This window comes from Monodelphis domestica, chromosome 7, assembly GCF_027887165.1.
Source record: "Monodelphis domestica isolate mMonDom1 chromosome 7, mMonDom1.pri, whole genome shotgun sequence".
Taxonomy (NCBI): Eukaryota; Metazoa; Chordata; class Mammalia; order Didelphimorphia; family Didelphidae; genus Monodelphis; species Monodelphis domestica.
Window position 1 is genome coordinate 59,835,284 of NC_077233.1, and position 23,203 is coordinate 59,858,486.

At 41.6% G+C, this 23,203-nt stretch overlaps 1 protein-coding gene across 2 annotated transcripts in view; it reads left to right on the forward strand.

The window, feature by feature from the left end:
* ALDH1L1 (aldehyde dehydrogenase 1 family member L1) overlaps positions 1-23,203 on the forward strand; it is an 83,884-nt gene that overhangs the window by 19,306 nt on the left and 41,375 nt on the right. For both annotated transcript variants that reach the window (XM_056804713.1, XM_056804714.1), the window contains 9 exons: positions 815-957; positions 2,086-2,320; positions 3,883-4,048; positions 6,615-6,716; positions 9,312-9,401; positions 12,368-12,505; positions 16,442-16,567; positions 17,884-17,975; positions 22,990-23,137. In XM_056804713.1, coding sequence (XP_056660691.1) covers positions 831-957; positions 2,086-2,320; positions 3,883-4,048; positions 6,615-6,716; positions 9,312-9,401; positions 12,368-12,505; positions 16,442-16,567; positions 17,884-17,975; positions 22,990-23,137 — 1,224 coding nt within the window. In that variant the 5' untranslated portion in view covers positions 815-830. The remainder of the gene's footprint in view (positions 1-814; positions 958-2,085; positions 2,321-3,882; positions 4,049-6,614; positions 6,717-9,311; positions 9,402-12,367; positions 12,506-16,441; positions 16,568-17,883; positions 17,976-22,989; positions 23,138-23,203) is intronic.

A 23,203-nucleotide genomic window follows, 5' to 3' on the forward strand; every position in this document is an offset into this window, starting at 1 on the left:
CCCAGCAAGTGACATAGAGTAGGCAACTATATACACGATGCCCACCATGCAAATGAAGTCTGTGCTAAGAAGCAATAAATCCAGACCACATACACATATGGTGTGCCCTGCTTACAATTAAAACCAAATAACAAATAAAAACCCCTGTGTTCCAAAAAGAAGGATGTGACCTGTATGAGAAGTTGAGTTTCATTTTTGAATGAGGAGCTCTGCTGGGAATATGAGTTCTGGTTGTTTGGGTTTTTGTTGGTAAGTATCTATTTTTTCAAAACAAAATGACTAAATGAAGCCTTCTGAGATTACCTCTAACTTACCTCGTATGTATCCTGTTTGTATGTAATTGTCTGTATCTAGTCTTCTCCGTTAGAATGTAAGCTCCATAAGGGCAGGGACCATTCTTCTTTTTTTAATGCTTAAATTCTGTGTTTGAATCAATATTGTGTTTGGGTTCCAAGAGGGAAGAGTGGTAAGGGCTAGGCAATGGGGGTTAAGTGACTCTCCCAGGGTCACCCAGCTAGGAAGTGTCTGAGATCACATTTGAACCCAGGACCTCCTGCCTCTGGGTCTGCCTCTCAATCCATTGAGCCGCCCAGCTGCCCCCAAGACCATTCTTTGTATTCGCAGCACTTACTCAGCAGAATGACTGACCCATGTTGTTATCCAGTCATGTTTTCCCTGGCATAGCTAAGCCCTGAATCAGTACTTGTTGACTAAGTGACTGAATCATTCTGATGTAAGGATCTGGTTACACATATAAATAAATATCTATTTACAAACACTCCCTTGCCCTAACTCTGTGACTTGACCCTTCCAGGTCTGTAGCCACCACCATGAGGATAGCCATCATCGGTCAGAGCCTGTTTGGCCAGGAAGTTTATTCCCGACTCCGGAAGGAAGGCCACCAGGTGGTGGGAGTATTCACCATTCCTGACAAGGATGGGAAAGCCGATCCACTGGGTAAGCCAAGAATGGGTTGGGCACACGGTGGGCTCTCAACCAATAAGTTGTTGTATCTGAAGAGCTATCAGATCAGAATCATTTGAGAACCAGGCCTGAGTCAGCCGAGAAACAGGGCAGACCAGCTGTAACCAGGCCTGGAAGATTCAAGAAATCGAGGGAGGCAACCAGGAAAATATTTAGCGGCATAAAATGGGAGGCAGCCTTGGTAAACAATACCGGTATCCCTGCTGCATCATGGGAGAATTGCTCATGCAAATCACATGAAAAAAATTGTTGGTCCTCTCTGGACACCAGAAAAGAAGCCTGATTTTTTTTCTTTTCATTTCATGGATGTTTATCATTCCCACCCTGTCCCTTGCAGCTTTAAAACCTGAGTCTCACTTCTCTTGTTGGCATTTTTTCCTCAATATAGGGCACTTTTATCAGCACTAAATATCTGTTCCGCTTCATAGCCTTTCTCTTTAATGAGTTTCTTCAGGGTTTCAGGAAACTCACTAGCTGCCTCCTGATTGGCAGACATTGCCTCTATTTCGTGCATTTCTGAGTTTCTAAACTTTTTTATGCTATCTGCTATCCTTCCCGTGTTTTTGAGACTTCCACTAAACTCCCCCAAAGTTCTCATTTAATTTCTTGAGTCAATTGGTGATATATCAAAACCACGGTGGGGAAAGTTGAGATGTAGAAGGGATCATTGTAATTACCAACAGAGAAGTAAAGAAACAGGAAAGAGGTGTCTATCCCAGCATAAAGATAGAGGGTGTCCTCAGGAAGGGCTGTCAAGCAGCAGATTCCAAAAGGCAATTCATAGTGGAAGGAAAAGCTGATCGATTATTTAATTAGTAGAAGAATAATTCAGAAAACCCCAAGGAAGAAGACTAGGATAGGGAAAGTGGCCGAATCTATCACCTAATGAGAAGAGGAGTATTGATCAGGGAATGTTGGGTATGGTTCCTCCATTATAGGTGCTTAGCTGGTCCAGGGGTGGCTACATCTGTCCTGAGCCACAAATTGTTGTGGCTCCTGAGAGGAGAAGTAGAGGAAGAAAAGAAGAAGAGAGAAGGGAAGAAAAAGGAAGGAAGGAAACCAAATGGTAGAGAAGGTTTCATTCCTTTATGTTTTCCCCAGCCCTGGAGGCAGAGAAGGACCATGTACCAGTGTTTAAGTTTCCCCGGTGGAGGTTGAAAGGGAAGGCTCTGCCAGAGGTGGTAGAACAATACAAGTCTTTGGGAGCCCAGTTGAATGTCCTGCCCTTCTGCAGCCAATTCATCCCCATGGAGGTCATCAATGCACCTGAACACGGCTCCATCATCTACCATCCATCACTCTTGCCCCGGCATCGTGGAGCTTCAGCCATCAATTGGTAAGATGGGACTGCAAAGATATCCTGTACTTCTCCACTTCTGGGCCTTTGCTCATACAGTTGTGTATATCTGAAATGCCCTCCTTTTTGGCCCACTGAGTTTCTAAACCATCCTTGAAAGCCAGCACTGCTGCCACCTGCTCCAAGAAGGTTTCCCTGACTCCCACCAATCAATAGCAACCTTCCCCTTGGGACCTCCTATAATTGTTGGTCTTTTACCTCCTAATGTTTCATCTATTAGGCTTGTTGTTTGTTTGTTTTTTTAACTCTAACCTTTCATCTTAGAATAAATACTTTGCATTAGTTCCAGGGCAGAAGATCAGTAAGGGCTAGGCAATGGAGATTTGAGGCTGGATTTGAATGCAGGACCTTGCATCTTGAGATCTGGCTCTCAATCCACTGAGCCACCTAACTTTCCCTTTCAAATTTTATCTCATTAGATCTTTTTTGTTTTTGTTTTTAAATCCTTACATTCTATCTTGGAATCTATGTAGGCACTTGGGGTTAAGTGACTTGCCCAGGGTCACACATCTAGGATGTGTCTGAGGCCAAATTTGAACCTAGGGCTTCCAATCTTCAGGCCTACCTCTCTGTCCTTTGAGCTACTTAGCTGAGTCCTAGTTAATTTATTTCCCTATTAGACTATAAGCTCCATAAGGAAAAGGTCAATAACTTGAACACACTAGGTATCTCCTCCAGAATCTACCTAGTAAATATTAGACACTCAGCAAATAAGTGCTTGTTACATTTTTTAATTACTGAAGATAGAGCCAACAGCAAGAGAAAACCTAAACTTAGAGGCAGTGTGGTATAATGGGAAGGGCAGTAAACTGGAAGTGAGAGAACCTGGGTTCAAATCTCAGCCCTGCTACTTACTAGCTCTACAGGATACCTTCCAGAGAACTAAAAAATCTCAGAGTTGAAAGTGACCACCTAGCCTAATTTGTACTTGAACCAAAATCCCTCCTCTCGTTAAACTGACAAAAACTGACCTCTGTTTGAGGACTTTCCATGAGTGGGAACTGACTGCTTCCCAAGGCAGCCCATTCCACTTTGGGATTGCTCCATTTGGCAGGATCTCCAGTGGATTGAGGGTCTCCTCAATGTGCTTATTCCCTACAATGAGGCAGATGGCCGCCCAGCCATGCCTGCCTATACTAAATCACCTATCTCTCTGTAAGTTCCACCCATCAGTCAATCAACAAAATTTTCTGAAGTGCCCTCCTTGCTCATTGCCCCTGGTTTGGGGTCCAGCAGAATAAGTGTAGTCTCTCTTCTAAATAAGCACTCCTCCGATACTTTATGAAAGTTCTCAAGTCTTCTCTTCTAAAGGTTAGCCATCCCTAATCCAAGCCGAGCTCTTGGTATGGATAGCATGCTCTCCAGCCCTCAGCATACTAGTTGTCCTCTTTTAGGCACCATTTCCTTATTATTAAAATCAGGATATTAAATCAGGATATTATTATTAGAATCAGGATATTAAAATCAGGATTGTTGACCAGAGTTCTATGAAGACATATTTTGTAAAACTTAAAATGAACAGTGGTTCTTCCTGACTCCAGGACCCTGATCCATGGAGATAAGAAAGGAGGCTTTACTGTCTTCTGGGCGGATGACGGCTTAGACACAGGAGACATCCTACTCCAGAAAGAGTGTGACGTTCTGCCTGATGACACTGTGAGCTCACTCTACAATCGGTTCCTTTTCCCTGAAGGAGTCAATGGAATGGTAATTTCTTTTCTTTAAAAGCAAATTTATTGAAGCCTTTAAAAAGTAAAACAATCATTACCAAATGCCATATATACCCCACTTCCCATCCCCTCCTCAGTGCATCTTACCTTCTCACAAAGAAAAACAGTAAACCAAAATCAAGAGACACAGTCGATGTCTGATAGTATCTGTACCATTCTATGCCCAAGAGGGAGGAGCGTTTATTTCATCGTTTCCTCTCTTGGGTCAACGATGCTCAATACAAACATACAGTGTTGGGCTTCATTTCATGTTCATGTATTGTTTTCCACGATCTGTTTCATTCTATAACAATTCATGTAAGCCTTCCCACAGTGCTCTGAATTTCTCATTTCATAATTGCTTACAAGACAAGAATATATCATTATGGTAGCCATATGCCACAGTTTGTTCAGTCATCAGATGGAAATTTCCGAGGCCAGCCTCCTCCTGAAACTCCTTCCATCCTACTATATTCTGCCTGACGGACGTTGAGGTCCACAGGGACCCCACTCGGGCTAGTGAATTTAGAGTGAGACAGGCAATGGGTCTTGTCTCCTGTGGCATATCCTATATAAGAATTGAGAAATAAAAACACTTAACTTGATGTTATTGGTTAGCTAGGCTTGGTGATGGATGAGACTAGCTGGGTTGTCTTTCTCACTGACCAGAAGGTCTCATGGGTATGTCCCTGTGATGGAAACTCAGTACAGGGAGAGACAGGATCCAGTATTCAGATGAAGACAACTAAAGGGTAAGGTCCAGATGGTTTGCCTGGACTTAGCGAAGTGCTAAGCACCCTTTGATGTCTTTCTGATGCCAGCCTGCCAGGATGTCAGCAATGGCAGACGACCTCGGACTTTGGCTTAACTGAAGTCTCTTAGAGCTGACACCCTATAACACCCTATCACCCTTGATCTCTTTGAGATATAAGACTTATCTGACGACATATCATAAGAAATAGCAGTGGTTTATTACTGAGATAAGTTAGGGAAAGGTATGGGAAAGCAGTATTCAGGATATCCCTATGCTTTTCCCTTCAGACCTTGACTGTGGCCATCAGCCCTACTAGGAAATTCTTCTTCTCCTAATCTATATATAATATATCTAAGCACCTAAGTAAAAGTTTGAGTCTTGAGCGGTAGTAGAGACAGCTAAATCCTCTGGTCAGATACACAGACTGCCCTCCTAGGATAAAATCCTGCTTGGGTCAATCTCCAGAGTCTTGTCTGACTACCAAAGGTTTTGATTTTATATTAGAGTCACAGCAATCACTTTGGGACACTTCAGGTTATTTGATGAGAAGATCAATTTGTACCAGTTTGGGATCCTCCTTCACTCTCCTCCAGGGTTCAGGAATCTCTCCCCTCATCAGTTGAAAAACTTCCCAGCATCCCCTCTGTGCCTTCCGTCTCTCTGTCTGTCAGTCATCTCTCCTCTTGTGCGTTCTACCTCTCCTCTCCATTTGCATCCATTCCTACCCCTATGGCTCCATGAATCCCAGGGTATTCTTGTAAAACTTCTAAGGCTATTCTGATATTGGCATAACTTTTATTTCCAATAACCACAATTATTGGAAGCAACATGGTTGGGTAGAAAGGATAAACCTGGAGTCAACGGACCTGAGTTTAAATCCCAGTTTCATGGTCTTTGGCAAGTCACTTTAACCCTGAGAGGCCTCAGTTTCCTCACCTGTAAAATGAGGAAGCTGTAGTCATGGAATGATAGATATATTTAGAGTCAGAGGGGGCATTGAGGGATGTCTAGTCCAGCTCCTTTATCTTACAGATAAAGAAACTGAGGCTAAGAGAAATTAAGGACCTTTCCCAAAATTATAGTCAGTAGCATCAAAGGCACTATTTGAATTCAAGTTCTCTGACTCTAAAACCAATACTATCTCTACTATGCTCCACATCATCCTTGGGTCCTCCCTTGTTTCTTTGAAGTGACCCAGCTATTTGTCCTTAGGATCATGGTATGAAGGATTAGGGCTACCAAGTGATTCTTCTAATATGTAAACTCCTTTCCAAGTAAGAGCCCATGTGATCTGATTGTTCAGAAAGCTAACAGAACCTTAGACCTCCCTAATCCTCCTTGTTCAGTAATCATTCCCCTTTGAACTTCACACAGTCCTTTGTTTTGTGCCTCTCTGGTGTATTATGTAACACTGCATATTCTAGCATCATAAAATCTCAGGGTTCAAATGGACCTTGGAGGCCATTTAGTTGCTTCCTCTGAGTGTCGAAATCCTTCCCCCACCCCCCAACATCAACTCTTTTAATACCTCCATTGATGGGAAATGTATTCCCATCTGAGTCATCCTATGCCATTGCTAGACAATTTCAATTGTTAGAAACTCCCTGAATTAACAGAGCTTTAGAAGTCAAGGGTCCTGAACAGGAGAAAGATAGTCCTGATGTATTCAGCCATAATCAGACCCCAGCTGGCCTCCTTCTTGGTGCCACATTTTAGGAGTGTCTCTGGCAAACCTATTAGCTTTATCTCCTGCCCACAAATGTAGTACTCTCATGATAAAGTCACCATGATCTCCATTATTTCTCTCCAGGTGGAGGCAGTAAGACTAATCACTGAGGGAAAAGCCCCCAGAATACCTCAAACTGAAGAGGGGGCAACATATGAAGGAATACAGAAGAAGGAAAATGCCAAGGTAAGGTCAGAAGAGCAACTGGCAAATACCACTCAAATTTAATTTGTCCAAAACATTGTCTCTACACCAAAGGGGGAAAAACTCTCTCTTTTGAATTTCCTTTTGAAATTGAATTTTGAAATTTGAATTTTTCTGTGAATAGTACCACTGCCCTTCTTCACTCTGAGATTGGAATTTTTCCAGAGAAGAAGGAGGCTGAGTTGTGATCAGAACTTTTAAATTCCAGTGGAAGCAACTAGGTGGCTCAATGGTTTGGAAACCAGGTCTAGAGATGGGAGAACATAGGTTCAAATCTGGCCTCAGACACTTCCTAGCTCTATGGCCCCGGGCACGTCACTTAATTCCCATTGCTTAGCCCTTACTGCAATTCTGCCTTGAACAAATGATACTTATATCAATTCTAAGATGGAATATAAGTGTTTTACAAAAATCTCCAATAAGTGTCTTCCTTTTCTTTTCCTCAAAGTGGAGGTAGGAGGATAAAGGAAGCCTCCTCTCTTCTTGAGATCTATAAGTCTCCCTGTTTTCCATCCTCCAATAAAAGCTGTACTTGACCTTTCTATGTACAGATAACACTGTTGTGACATCTTCAGGAGGACACCTCAAGGCACAGCAAATGATGTGTATCTTTAGTAGTGGAGAGGTTTGTATTGAACCCCACACATCCCCATTGTCACCAGTGGCAATCAGTGGCATTAGAGGATGGATCTAACATCACCTGGATATTGTCCCTCTTTGCTGCTCTTCAGACACCACTCCAGCTCAGGGTCTCCTCACCCCTGTTATAGACTATTGTGATACCCTTCCAATTTGTCTCCAAAACTCAAGCCTCTCATAGATCAAATCCATCCACTCAGCCACGTAAGGGATTATTCTAAAGCACAGATCTTACCATCTCATCTCCTTATAAACACACACATACACAAACACACGACTCCAGTGATTTCCTCTGACCTCTAGAATTAAATTAAAATCCCTCTGTTTGTCATTTAAAGTTTTTCACAGTCTGACCCTGATTTACCTTTCCACCTTTATTATACCTTACTCCTCTCTGAAATCCAACCAGACTAGCCTATTTGCTTTTCCATGTGCATGATGCTCCATTTCCCATCTCCATATCTTTGCACTGGCTGTACCTCCTCCTTGGAATATACTCTTTCCTCACTGCCTTCTCAGAATCCCTGGTTTTCCTCAAGACTACGTTTAAGCACCATCATGTACAGGAAGTCTTTTCTCATCTCCCTTGGTGACTAACATTCTTTCTCCATTTCTAAACTATCTTCTATTCAGTTTGTTTATACTCATTGCATACTTATATGTTGTCTCTCTCTTTAGAACAGAAGCCCCTTGAGGGCAGGAACTGTTTCATTTTTGTCTCTGTGCCCCCAGCACTTATTGCAGTGCCTGGCACATAATAGGCATCTTAAAAATGTTGATTGACAAGATTTAGTTTCTACAAGGTACCCAACCCATTCTCATCCTTTGTCAGATCTCTGCTTCTATAGAAAGTTAACAGGAAAGAGGTGACTACCCTGGCAAGAGGATGGAGGGTTTTCTCAGTAAGGGGTGTCAAGCAGCGGAGGAAATTCAGGCAAGGCAGGTGTGGCTCCAAGAAGGAGAACTGATATGACTTGGCTGAGGTGGCATTGTGAGTGGTACTGTAGTTACTAGCTGATTGTAGGAACTGGGCTATAGAGGGATGGCTGCTGTTCTAGACTTTCCATTGACTGCCTTCCAAGTCACTCAGCCCACCATATCCTCTGTCTGTGGTTAGTAACTTAGGTTGGGATAGGGAGCAGAGATATTTCAACCATCTTAAAAGCAGCTATATGGTACATTAGATGGAGTTCTAGGAAATCTGAAGACAGGAAGACCTGAGTTCAAATCCAGCTTCAGGCACTTACTGTGAGACCAACAGATCAGTAAGTATTTAATAAAGCTTAATATGTGGCTGTCACTGCACTAAGCACTGAGAATACGAATATAAGCAAAAAGACAATCTTGACACTCAAGGAGCTTATATTCTAATGGGAAAAAACAATATAAAAAAAGAAATCTGAAAATATTGGGGTTGAAAGCATAATGAGAAGGGATATACTCAGGGACATTATAGAGAAAGTCCTGAGAGTCAGAAGTCAAACCTCAAAAGTCTCATCACATAAACTTCTCTGTGCCTTAATTTCCTCATCTGTAAAATGAGAGTTGAACTCAGTGTCCTCTAAGGTTCTTTCCAACTCAAATCTATAATTCTCTGATTCCTTGGGAAGATGACCTCTGATATGGCTCAGGAGCTCTCAGGGGTGGTTAAAGATTAGCCAAGAGCCCAAGATGTTAAAGAAGACAGGGCCACATGGTGGAAAAAGCAGTAGACTCCAGAGTCAGAAGACCTGGCTTCATGTCTGACTCTGACACTTAATTATTTGCATGACTGTGGACAAGTAGTTTGACTTCCCTAAACCTCAGTTTCCTCATCTGCCAAAATGGAGATCATAATTCTTGTTTTCCACTTGTCTCATAGCAGAGTTTGGAGGAAGATGATACACAATCCTTCAAATTCATTCAGATGTGAATTGTTACTACCATGCTTTCTTACAGATCAACTGGGACCAGCCAGCAGAAGCCATCCACAACTGGATTCGAGGAAATGACAAGGTCCCGGGAGCCTGGACAGAGGCTAATGGGCAGGTAGATATATTGGAGACTGGGGAACCTAAAGATCAGAGCTTGTCCTTGTTCCTGACCCTGTTTTCTCATCTCCTTTCTTTTTTTCCCACATGTCAATTCAATTTTTAATAGTCATTTTCTAACATTTTGTGACTCTTTTTTCCTCTACCCTTCCCTGCCAAGACAGCAGGTAATATGATATATAGTATATATGTTATCAAACAATACATATTTCCATGTTCATTATAAAAGAAAATACATATAGCTTACACTAGAGAAATGGAGGAAATAAGGTGAAGAATGGTAGGCTTAAGTGTGTCAGTTCCTTCTTTGGGGGGGAGGAGGACAGCCTTTGTTGTCATGAGCCTTTGGGGTTATCCTGCATGCTTACAGTGCTGATAATAGTTCATTCATTCAGAGTAGATCATCATACATTATTGTCATCTAATCCAGGTGTCACACTACTGCATGGAGGGCAACAGGTTGAAAGGGACCCACAGGTGAATAGAGAGCAAGGGTCAGGAGTCACCTAGATAAGACTAAACCTAATAGGAGTTGTCAAATTCAGACCCCCCCTCCAAAAAAGGAGGAATTTAGGGAGGCAGGGCAAGATAGCCAGGAGAAACAGATCTAGGGCTCCATCAGCACTGGACAGAGCCAGTGTGGAAGTCCAAATAGCCAATCTGAATCAAGTCTAGCTTGGAAGCCAGCCAGTGATAATTTTGGACCCCGTGTGGGTTAATGCCTGGTGCCAGACCAATCGAGTAGGATGCAACAAGAATTAGTCTCATGGGACTCTCATAAGATAGAGCCTTTCATGCACAGGAAACCTGGGTCCAAATCTCAGCTCCAAAACAGGACCACTTTGAGGTCCTACTCAGTTCCCTTTGACTGCCTGAGCTTCAGTTTCCTCACTGGTAAAAATGGAAATAATAACCAATAGGTATTTATTGAACACCTTCTGTTCTATAAAAGTTACACAGTCCCTGGCTTCAAGGAGCTTATATTCTATTTATTTAATAATAATTGTACCTCCTACCCCATATGTTATGAGAAAAGTGCTTTGTAAACTGTAAACCACTACAAAGATGAGTTATTGTCATCAGTTCTTATCATCTCTGTTTTACCATAAAAAAACTGAGTACCAGGGGTTAAGTAAACACTATGTCCAAGGTTGCAGACAGAGCTGTGACTTTAACTTCCAGGCCAGGCAACAGACAGAGTAGGTTGGCAAAGAACATGCAAAGAACATGCATCTGGTCTTGGCCAATAGAGATTTGAATGATTAAGTTATCTGTGCCTGATTTCCTAATGTCAAGGCAGCAGCATCTGTGTATTGATACCAGAATGTCTGATTAATTATTCCAACCAACTTTGCTCAACTAACAGTTAATTCAATGGCAAAAACTCTATTTGAATGAAATGACCTAGGGGCAGCTGGGTGGCTCAGTGGATTGAGAGCCAGGCCTAGAGATGGGATTCAAATATGGCCTCAGACACTTCCCAGTTGGGTGACCCTGGGCAAGTCACTTGACCCCCATTGCCTATTAAAAAAAAAATAAAAGAAATGACCTAAAGGATTGAATACATTATCTCATGAACCTTCAACCTAGGGTCATAGAATTAGAGGCCAACTTTATTTTTTTAAGCATTTAGGTATCGAATCTGGACTCAGATACTTCCTAGTTGTGTGACCCTGGCCAAGTCACTTAATCCCCATTGCCTAATCCTGTGTTGGTGAACCTATGACATGCATGCCAGAGGGGACTGCTCCCACCTCGCCTGAAGACATTTTTCACTTCACCCACCCCTCCACAATGAGAGTGCTTCGTCCCTTCCCTGTCTGAATGAAGTAAGGGGGCAGCTCACATGAGTGTGAGGGTTGCGGTTGGGGCACTCAATCTCTAAAAGGTTCACCATACCTGGCCTAGCCCTTACTGTTTTGCCTTGGAACCATGGCATTGATTCTAAGATAGAAGATAAGGATTAAAAAAATAAAGAAAAGAATTGTCTCAGTGGCTAAAGAGCAAGCCTAGAAACAGGAGGTTGTGAGTTTATATCTGCCCTCAGACACTTCCTAGCTGTGTGACCCTGGGCAAGTCACTTGACCCCAATTGCTTATCCCTTACCACTCTTCTGCCTTGGAATCAATACTTAGTATTGGAAAAATAAGGATTAAAAAAAAAGAATTTAGGCAGTAATTGAAGTCAAAGTTGTTGGGGTTTTTTATTTGATCTAGTAAGGTCATCTTCTCCATCCCTTCTGCCTCAAGGCTTGGGTAGGTACTATCTCTACAAGGACTATTTGTATCCTCAGACTTCAAGTTAAGATTTCTCTCCAGCCAGTGGAGTTAGCCTTCAATCCCCAAGTGGATAATGAGTCACAAAGAGATTGTTGTTCGTTTCTGTCAGGGGCCCTCAAGCTCTGGTGTGCTTAGAAGGTGTTAAGATGTTGTCCTTAATCTTATAATACAGTCATCCATGCCCCAACCCCTTTGTTCCATTTCATGACCATAATGTCAAGCAGTTTCTAGCACAGACCAATGGATGAGACTGTCCAGGGACATGAGCAAAGAAATTCATTCAGGAAACTGGACTCCACTAAGCAGTAGTGCTCTGTCATTAAAAAAAAAACACAAAAAAAAAACAGATACAAACCTCAAGTTAATAGAATGTAGAGCTGGAAAAGACCTTAGAAGATCCAACAGATCCTCTTAGATCCATGAGAGGATCCTCTTTTTTTATATATTAGAAATGGAGGACTAGAGAAGTCTAGGCTGCCTTTGCTTTAAATAAACTGGGTGAAAGAAAGGCCAATGTCCTCATTAGGTATTGAAAAAGTTATTGTCTTCTGTCCCTAGATCTCAAATCCCCCACATCCTCAACTGCTCAACAGCTTGATGGCATTGGCAACTCTTTCTCGATCTATCTAAGAACTTTAGATGACAGATCACACCCTTCATGCCTTGAATCCGTTCTCTCCCCCAGATGCTGACATTTTTTGGATCAACCCTCAATGACAATGGTCTTGTGCCAGAGGGAGACACGCTGGACATCCCTGGAGCGAGTCAGCCAGGCATCATCACCAAAGTGGGACTTGTCCTCTTTGGAAATGATGGCAAAATGGTGGGTAGTTTTGTTTGCTGCTTTTCTTCCTTTGATCCAGGATTTGTTCTCCATATATATGTGTCTAATTTGCACAAGGACTACCACAAGTCTCTATTGGGGGTACCTGCCATGTGTCCAGCTTCTTGCTATGCAGGGGAGGGAGTTAAGGAGAAGGAGAGAGAAATCAGGGTTGTAGAAATAGATCCAAGAGTCAGAAGGCCTGTGTTTAAATCCCAGACCCAGTACCTACTAATTGTGTGACCCTGGGAAAGTAATCTATGGGCCTCAAGTTTCTTCAATACAAATACTTTCTCTCCTAGTATGGGATTGTAACTAGATGGCAGAGTGGATAGAGTGCTGGCCATATTCAAGAAGTGTTGAGGGCTTGTACTAGGATGGTAGAGGTGTGAGTGTAGAGAAGATGACATGCATCAAAGATGTAAAAAAGGGCCAAAATGGCCAGGTTTGGGAACTGATTGGACACGTGTGAACATAATGAAGAATGAAGAGACAAATATGACTCTAAGGTTGCAAGCATGGGTAGCTAAGAAGATTGTAAGACACTTGACATTAATAGGGATGGGATAAGATAAATTATGAGTTCTCTTTGGGGCAAATTGAGTTTGAGATGTCCAAAAGGCAGTTGTAGTAGCTCAGAAGAGAGACTGGTAGTGTATCATATAAACCTGGAAATCATATACAGAGAGATGATAATTGAACTTGCAAGAAATAGATAGACAGACAGACAGATAGATAGACAGATAGATAGAGATAGATAGATAGATAGATAGATAGATAGATAGATAGATAGATAGATAGATAGATAGGTGGGTAGGTAGATAGATAGATGGGTAGATAGGTAGATGGATGGATAGACAGGTGGATGGATGGATAGACAGATGGATGGGTAGATAGATAGCCAGACAGATGGACAGACAGATAGATAGATAGATAGATAGATAGATAGATAGATAGATAGATAGATAGATAGGTAGGTAGATAGATAGGCAGGTAGGTAGGTAGAGATGTGCATGGAGCTATATAATTCTGCTTTGCATGTGTCATAGATAGTTATGATCTGGGATTTGATGCACTTCTGTGGAGGGTAGGAAGTCAGCTGTGCCATCTTGACCTGCAGCCTAGCTGGAGAGAAAGGCAAGCAGGATCCAGCACCACAGAGGTTGGCATTCTTTCCTCAAGAGATATCAGGGCAGAAAATATCTACAGTATGTGCCACCCCTCAAACATCTTTAGGAATATGATAGATTCAAAATAAAAATGACTTTTCTGATTGCTCTTAAGGGGGAAGGTAGCCCTTAGTTCATTCTTGTTAATTTAGCTTGTCTCCTCCCATGAAATACTGGTTCCACAAAATACTTTCACAAATTGTGAATATTAAATAAATCAGTTTATCCAAGCAAAACAGCTAATAGAAAGCCATGAAGTTCAACAGATTAGAATATCCCAAAGAATAGAAAAGAGTAAATGAGCTCAGTTAAACCTCAGCTCAAACTAGAAGACAATGGCCTCACCCAGGGAGGTTCATTCTCAGCAGCCTCTTAGAGTATAAGCTCTAGGGAACAAAGGATATGACAAGGCTAGCTTTTCATACACATCCATGACCTCAGCATAGTTCTCTCTCAAAGTCTCTATCCTCAACTAAAGCTAAGTCCCTTAGAGAGGTTACTCAGTGATGCATTCAGCATTTTCAGCTAATCACAACTCCCTGCATTCATGTAGCATAAAGCACAGCACTATCTTTCCAAATGCTGTCCGATGTGTTATAAACCTATGGGAGCTGAAGAAACCATTGAAAAAAATAGTTTGGACAAAATGATGAGAGGTCTCAGGACAAGACTCCCCTGAAGCCTTGAGGGACTTCTATAGGTAGTGTACCTATCATGAAGAAACAATCAGTTATGCATAATGAGAAAGACCCCTCAGATAATATGAAAATTGGAGAAGAACCAAATCATGAATGCCAAGAAAGGAGAGCATGTAGAGGAAAAGAAAGTGATCAGCAGTGTCAGATACTATGGAGAAAACAAGAAAGATGAGGCTTAAGAAAAAGCCATTTGATTTGGAAATTAAAAGCTCTAGAGATAAATTTGGAGAGGGCAGTTTTGGTTGAATGATAAGAAACCAAGATTATAGAGGCACTATTAGAAAGTAAGAGGGGAAGAAGCAGAATCATCTAGGGTAGATAGCATGCTCCAGGTGTTTATCTATAAAGAGGAGGAAGGAGAGATAATGATATCTGGCAGGGCAGGTATAATAAAATCAAGCTGTTTTAAGGAGGGAGGGAGGCATAGGCATGTTTATAGATAAAAGCAAAGGAGTCAGTAGAAAGAGATTAAAGATGGTAGGGATGATAATGGAGACAATTTGCTGGAGAAGGGGACAGATCAAGGGTGTATATAAAGGGATTGGCATTGATTAGGAGAAGAGCCACCTCTTCCTCAGTTCCTGCACATAGAAGATGTTTAATTAATGTTTATTGATTGGTTTGTTGACTAACTAGAGTGAAGTAGGAGGCAATGCAGGAAAATGACTAAGTGATGTAAAATGAGGAGGGAGTTCTTGGTGTAAATGCCAAGAGATATGGACATTTAGTCATATCTGACTCTGTGACAAAGTCTATAGGGACAAAGTGGTTTACCATTGTGTCCCTATTTTACACTGAGGCAAATATGGGATTAAGGTACTTGTCCAGGGTCATACAGCTAATCAATATCTTAGGCCAAATTTGAACTCAGATCCTCCTGACTCCAGGTCCAGGGGTCAATCCACTATAATATCAATAGATATAGATATTTGTGTGTATATATGTACATCAGATGAGGAATGAGAAATAAAGACCAGGATTTCTGCTGTGAACAGGGCCAGCCTTCCCACAGGGTATGGGGACCTTGGTGGTGTGATGGCATCAGTGAAGGAAGAAGGGATGGGAGACAGTTAAAGGTTTCACCTTCAGCCAGGCGTCATGAGAACTGTTCTGCTTTGGCCTGGACTGATTTTTATTTTTATACCCTCAGTGGTTACACATATACTTGGCACACAGTTTCATTTTTCAGCATACATGCTTCCTTACAGGTAATGGAATAAGTCATACATTAACTTTTAACAAATTGTTTGATTGACATTCTATAATTATCCTACATTATTTGTTCCTATAGATTCTAACAACAAATACAAAGCTTTACAGAAGATAGATGTCTTCGCATCACAGGTAGCATAGCTAGAGATCATTGCTTCATTAACCTGTGAGGTGCCTAGATATGCAGTTAAGCCAAGAGTTATGATTCATTACACTAATCAACTACATAATCATATCAGATTTCTAAGGATACGATCAACACAACATTGTTGCCAAGTCTGTGGGGTCAAAGGTACAATCAACATAACCCAGTTTTAAGCATTATTCCAATATCAAGCTTTCATTTTCTAATGTTTTACTAAGGTATCCAAGACATATTGCCTTAGCTACAGTTAACAAAACAATACAGTGAGGTAGGGTGGAACGTACCAGCCTCTCCATGAAAGGCAATTAATATACCGGGAGGCTTATTGTCCCTGGCCCGTATCGGGGTGGATAATCTAAATACAGTTTTGTTAGGGGGTTTTATACCTAGAAGGGTCCCATCTACAACCCCTTATCCAGATAGGTACATAGAAATCCTTAGGTTTGATTTTGTAAGTAGGGGAATTTCTGTATCATTACATATAAAGGTGGAGTTTTCCTGGAGCTGAGTGAGAATAGCATTTGTAACAATTCCAATGTTAGGGGGTGATAATAAGAAAGAAGTCACACAGAGGGGTCTGAGTGGATATTTCCATCCTTCCTGGGGACCGCCATGCAGTCCCCAGTTTCCACCTGTGACCGTGTCAGACAACATGGATTTGATGGCTCCCAGCATATTTCAAATTAAAATATAAAAATTGTGTCCTTTGCAGCTGGTGGTGAAAAATATACAGCTAGAAGATGGCAAAATGATCCCAGCTTGTCACTTCTTCAAATCAGCAGAGAGTACTACCTTGGAGCTGACTGAAGAGGAACTGGTCACTGCAGAGACCATTCGGGTAAGAAGAGAATTTGTACCATTTGAATGTTTCTCCCTGCCTTATTCCTTCTAGGCAATGGGGCCACATGTCAATAGAATTCGATAGTTACTAAGAACTTATGAGGTGCAAAGCATTGTTCTAGGTACTGGGGATATCATGGTGAAAAATAGCACAGTATCTGCCTTCAAGGAGCCCACAGTCTAATGGCACCTAATAAATTAGAAACAGATAATGAAAAATCATGGGAAACAATTATTGTGGTGAATAACCAATAAGTAAAAACTGTGATAGATGGAAGAGTGAGATAGCTCAAAGGTCCAAGAAAAGTGGTGTGGGAAGTATAAGGATACCTTGAGCAAAAGGAAGTGATTGGGATGATCAAAGGAAGTCAAAAGAGGAGTTGGGCCATAATTGGGCCTTGAAGCAAGGAAGGGATGCCAGCAGATGCAGGTTGGGGGAGGCATGCAATCTACTCCAAAAATGGGAGACAGCATGAGGAAAGGTATAGAACAAGAGGGTGAAATTAGAAAGGACAAAAACATAGAGCAAAAGATAAAAAGAGAAGATTGAACAAAGGAGTTGGAACCAGATTGTGGAGGCCCTTGAATGTTAGGATGAAGAGTTCCATTTGTATTAAGTGGACAATGGAGAACTACTAAACATTTCCAAATAGAAGTGTGACATAATTACATGATACACTCACAAGCTTACTTATGGGGAGGAGGAAGGGTCTAGATTAGAGATAAGATCAGTTAGACTATTGCAGAAGTCCAAGAGGAGAGAAGAGGTCTTGAGTCAGTGTGTTTGCTCTGGAAGTAGAAAAGAAATGCCTCCCCCTGAACCCCTTTTTTCTATTATTGTGCCTTAGACTAGGTGTCCAGGCATACTCTAGGGCTTGTTGTAATGGCCTCAAGCAGCCCTAATTTTAAACTGCAGGGGAACTGCAGGTTAGACAGGAATGCTGGCATGGTGCAATGATGAGGGCATGGATGCAAAGTGACAAAGGAAAAGAGGTAGAAATTTACCTCTCATGTCCTCATGATAGCGAAGAACAGTGAAGAGGCTGACCCAGCTATAGCAATTGGGGTAGAAAGGGGAATAAGAGAAGCCAGAAAATAGTGGATCAAGGCTAACAGAGCCAAGGCAGATCTATGTGCCAAAGACCAAAAGGGTGGCAGCCATGTGAGCAGACTTATCTTCCTTCTCTTCACTTCTCCCTGTGCACCAAAGCCCACACATGCACTGATATGTGAGCAGTGGGACACCCAGGCCAATTAGCCTCTTCCCTGTAACCTGGAGAGTTAGAGGTGGTCTTGTCTGGCCTTACCTTTCAGGATGCTTGGCAGAGGATTTTGCCCAATGTTGCCGAGATTGAAAGCTCCACTGATTTCTTCAAATCAGGCGCAGCATCTGTGGATGTTGTGAGGTGAGTGAACGGGCTGTAGGGATAGGCTTATAGGGGCTAAGAGTAAGTGCAAGGCAAGTGGAAATGGTCTCCAAAAGGACTGAGGCAAATTTAGAAACGGACCCAGGAAAAGATTGTGGAATGCAGGGGGCTGGAGAGGAAGGGGCTTGAGTGAGAAAAAACGGTCACTTCCTGATCCTAAACTGGAAGGGAAGCAGCAGCTCTTGTTTGCTAGCTGGCCCTAACCAGTTCTAGGAGAAGTTTGGAGGTTCCTGTGCCCTGAAGAGCATCTTGAAGGTGATCTGGCTTTCCCTGCTGTGTTCTAATTGGCTAAGGTACTTTAAAGATTCTGTCATTTGGGACTTTTAGGTTTTTACCTCAAGAGCCAACCCCAGGCTTGAGGAGGGGGGACCCAGCCCATTTTGAGTCCCTTCTCAATAGCTTTTGGAGACAATTTTGAAAGTAATTGAACAGCAGTCTGAGGATAAAAGCTAGGTAGCTAGGTAGCTTTGGGGGTACTGAGCCAGAAAGTAGGGAGCTGGTAGGCAGCCAGAAGGCCAGAAGAATTTCTCATGAGAGAAACATAGATTTGGTGGGTTTGAGAATTAATTCCTTTAGTATCAAGGTCACCTTGTCTTGGTTGACAGTGTTCTATCTTCAATCTACCCATAAACATAAATATTTTGTTTTCTGAAGATAATCTCCACAGGTCTGTGCTTACTGGCCCAGAGAAATTACCTCGGTGGACATAACCATCAATCCACCTTAGGTTTCATTCCATTAGGTTCCTTTGGTTTCATCTTACCAACATCCTTTTTTTCAGGGCTAAGGCTTTGGGAAGTTGGCTTTGGAGACCTTCGGGATGAAGGGATGGAATAATGCCCCATTTCTTAACTACCGAGTCCTTCTTCTTCCATAAAGGGATCCAGAGTCAACTCTGTCCTCCATTGTTTAGAACCAAGAGTTCAGTCACAGGCATCTCCTGCATATTAATTGGAGAGAAATGGTGCTAGGAGTATAGAAGCAGAAGCAGAGATTTAGCATTAGAAGTGACCTTGATGGACATCTTGTCAAAACCTCTCATTTTTCAGAGAGAAAAAACTGAGTCCCAAAAGGAGGAAACAGTATGCCCAAAGCCTCATTGGTATCACACAGAACTAGGATTTGAACTTGGGTCTCCCAGGTTCCGCATCCAGAACTTTTTCTCTTGCACCTCAATTAATCAATTCTTCATGGATCAGAAGCCTTGCCAAGTCCCCCCCGCCATTTTATAGAACCAAAGAAAGTTAGAACTAAACAGCACCTGAGAACACAGCATTTCTTCTGATTACTCAAGGAGATGATCATTATAGAATTTTGAGCTGGAAGGGACCTTAGTGATTATGAAATCTAAGTCTTGTTTTCGTAAATGAATGCCAAGAGAGAGGACAGGATTGGCCCAAGGTCACATAGCAAGTTAATAGCAGAATAGAGACTCAAACCATGACCCCTGAACTCCAGAATAGAGTTCTTTCCATTCCCTTACACTGTTACTCTTTGTTCCTTCCAACAGTTCCTAGGGTCAATTGCTCATTTCTCTTAAGAATCTATTCTCTCACTTGATATTTTCACATACTCACATTTTCCCATGGAAAAATGCTTGTGGTCACAAATTTTTTATCAGGGTATCCGAAAGGAGATAACCTTCTGATTGGTTCTCCATGATGAGTTCTCATGTTACATGGCCAAATAGGTTTTTTGAAGATTATGTTCCACCAAGGCTTTATGTCCTTAAAAGTCTGGCTTGGTTTATTGTTAAGTAAACATACTAAACATTTGTAGGATTGTAGGTTTAGAACAGAAAGCAACCTCAGAAGTTATGTAGTACCCCATTTTACAGATGAGGGAATTGAGACCCAGAAAGAGTAAACAACTTGCCTAAGGTCATAAAAGTACATAGATGGCAAAAGTGGGATTTGAACCCTGATCCCTGGACTCCAAATCCAGTATTCTTTCCACTGTCTCACTAGTCTTCAGAGCTACTTTTTAAAATAGGATACACATCATAAAGAAACTATTAGCTCAATGACACTGTGACTTTTAATTGTTATTTAATAACAAATCATGTCTCTGAAACATGCTATGATCATGCCATTTTTTTTAAAAAATATCTCAGCACAGCTAGGTAGCACAATAGATAGAGTGCCAGACCTGGAGCCAGGAGACTTAGGTTCAGATCTGGCCCCAGACATTTCCTAAGTGTATGACCCTGGACAAGTCACTTAACCCCCATTGCCTAGCCCTTACCACTCTTCTGCCTTGAAACCAATACACAGTATTTATTCTAAGATGAAACATAAGGGTTTAAAAAAAGTCTTTAAAAGAAAAGTAACATTTGAGAAGTATACATCAAGTCACTTAGAATCTAGGAGAGTTGGGAGAGACCTCTGAGGTCATTTCATCCTCACGTGGCAGAGGAGGACACTGAAAGCTGGGCTTAATCCTCACCTTTCCACTAGCTGTCTGTGTGGCACTGGGCAATTCACTTTCTCTATTTGCATCTGTTTCCTAATCTTCAAGAATAAAGTAGTACACTTGGGTTAGAAAGATCTGGATTCAAATCCCATGTCATTTACTAGTTGTATGGCCATGGGCAAGTCACTTAAGCTTTTTCAGCCTCAGTTTCTCCATCCATTAAATAGGTATAATAACAACTGTAGTATTTACCTCTGAGGAGTCTTATAAGCTTCAAATGAAATAATGTTTACAAAGTGCTTTAAAAACAAAATGAACACAATGGAGGCAGTGCTAGCTCATGTCTATGATTTCTTCAGTCTGTGAAGGCAAAGTTTTAAAAATCTGAAGTGGAAGAAAGGCAGGATGAGAGAGTGAACAGAAGGTCACCCAACTCTGCCTTGAGATTGCCTCCTGACCACTCTCTTAAGTGCTCTGGGACAAATTATTACCATGGATTTTACAGCCTCCATCAGCATGGCTGTATGGTTAGTACAGGCAAGTCTCTTAACTTCTTAAGGTCCCAGGCAACTCTCCAACACTATAAATTACAAGACCGCCTCTGCGGAGTAGGTTTCTTCATAGGGAGTTTCCTATATTGATGAAATCACAGGTCCACACCAAAACAAATTAAAATGGAGATTAAAAACAATTTCTTCCCTTCCTTCTCCCTCTGACAACAGTTTATGGTGTTTTTTTCTGGGTTGTAAAAGTACCAATAAACTTACCAACCATAACCTCCCTCAGCTGCCTCCCCCTCTAGCCATAAATCCTTCCCTGGCTTTCAGGGAACTCCTGCCAGGACCATAGTGATGTCTTTCCCAAGGGGAGCCTCATTTCCCAGTCCCTTCTCCAGCCCCTGGCCATCTTGAATTCATTAGCTGGCAAACTCAGCTGGGAGATTGCCTCCTGCTGGTCCCCCTTGGAACTCCAAGATGAATTATATATAGCAGAGTAAATTTCACAGCTTGACTGACTCTTCTCAATTTCATTGGCCAACATGGCTCCCTGGCTCTTGTTTACTTTAATCTAGCCCAGCAAACCATTCCCCACAAGAGGCAGGAGGCTACAGAAGACAGAGCATTGAATATGGAACCAGGAAAATGAGAAGGTCGGAGTTGATAGCTTTCTGCCTCCTTCCATAGAACCAATGGTCTATGGAATCTCAGGTCTTGAAGGGATTTTAGAGAACGAGTTCCCTCCCAGTCCATTCTAGAATCATCTCTATAGCAGACATTCTTTTTTAAATTTTTATTTAGAATTTTTTCCCCATGGTTACATGATTCATGATCCACCCCCCTCTTTCTCCTCCTCTCCCCCCCAAAACCAAAAAGCAGTTCCACTGGCTTATACAAGTACCATTGTTCAAAAACTACTTCCATGTTATTCACATTTGCAGAAACATGATTCTTTAACATCAAAACCCTAATCACATCCCTATCACACTATGTGGTCGATCATATATTTTTCTAATGCATTTCTGCTCCCACAGTTCTTTCTCTGGATGTGGATAGCTTCTTTCTCATAAGTTCCTCAGAATTGTCCTGGATCATTGCATTGCTACTGATAGAAAAGTCCATTACATTCAATTGTGCCATAATGTATCAGTCTCTCTGTACAATGTTCTCCTGGTTCTATAGCAGACATTCTTAATCTGGAGTCTGTGAACTCATATTTTGGTAACTGTTTCAATGTAACTGTTTCTCTTCACAATCCTTTGTATTTATGCATTTTTAAAAAAACATTATTCAGAGAAGGGGATAGATAGTTGATAAAGTTTTTAGAGTATGGGACTTGGAGTCAGGGAGATCTGAGTTGGAATCTTGTTTCAGACATTACTAGTTGTATGACCCTGGGTAAGTCATTTTACCTCTGCCTCAGTTTCTGTATCTGTAAAATGAGGATAATATTAGTATACACCTCACAGGGTGGCTGTGAAGAACAATGAGATATTTGTCAAATTGTCAAAGGGAGTTTTATATCATCCCTGATAGGATGGTCTTGTAGCTCCTACTTGAATACTTCCAACAACAAAAGTATAGTAATGATTATGATGATGATAGACAATAATAGTAGCTAGCATTTATACAATACCTTAAGGTTTGCAAAATGCTTTACAAATGTTATTATTATTCTCATTTTACTTGTGGAGAAACTGAGGCAGATAAGAGATTAAATGACTTACCCAAGGTCATACAAATAGTGTCTGAAGCAAGATTCAAACTCAGGTCTTCTTGACTGCAAGTCCCATACAGTACCACTTAGCCACCCCTTATCTAGCCCATTCTATTGTAGGACAGTGCTCATCTTTTAAAAGAGTTCTGTTTCCATTGATTGGAACTCTGCCCCCTGTGACAACACCATCCCTCCCTCAACCACATTGGTTAGTTTTAGCATTAGCTAAATTAGAATTTAGCATTAGTCTTGGTCTCTGCAGATGCAGGTACAAGCAGAAGGTCAATTCCTGCTCTTCAAAATGGCAGCTAACATCAACCTTTCTAGAGAAGTCTAAGTCATGTGTTCTTGAACTTCTTTTTACTAGGCTTATAGAAGAAGTGAAATTGCAGTGCAATGGCCTGGAATTAGAGAATGAAGATGTTTACATGGCAACTACCTTTGGGGATTTCATCCAGATGCTGATTAGAAAACTGAGAGGAGAAGATGGAGAGGAAGAACAAGCCATAGACTATGTAGGTAGTAAATCATGCCTTCTCCAAAAAGTAATAGGGTACCTTCTACACAAATCCCATATGGTG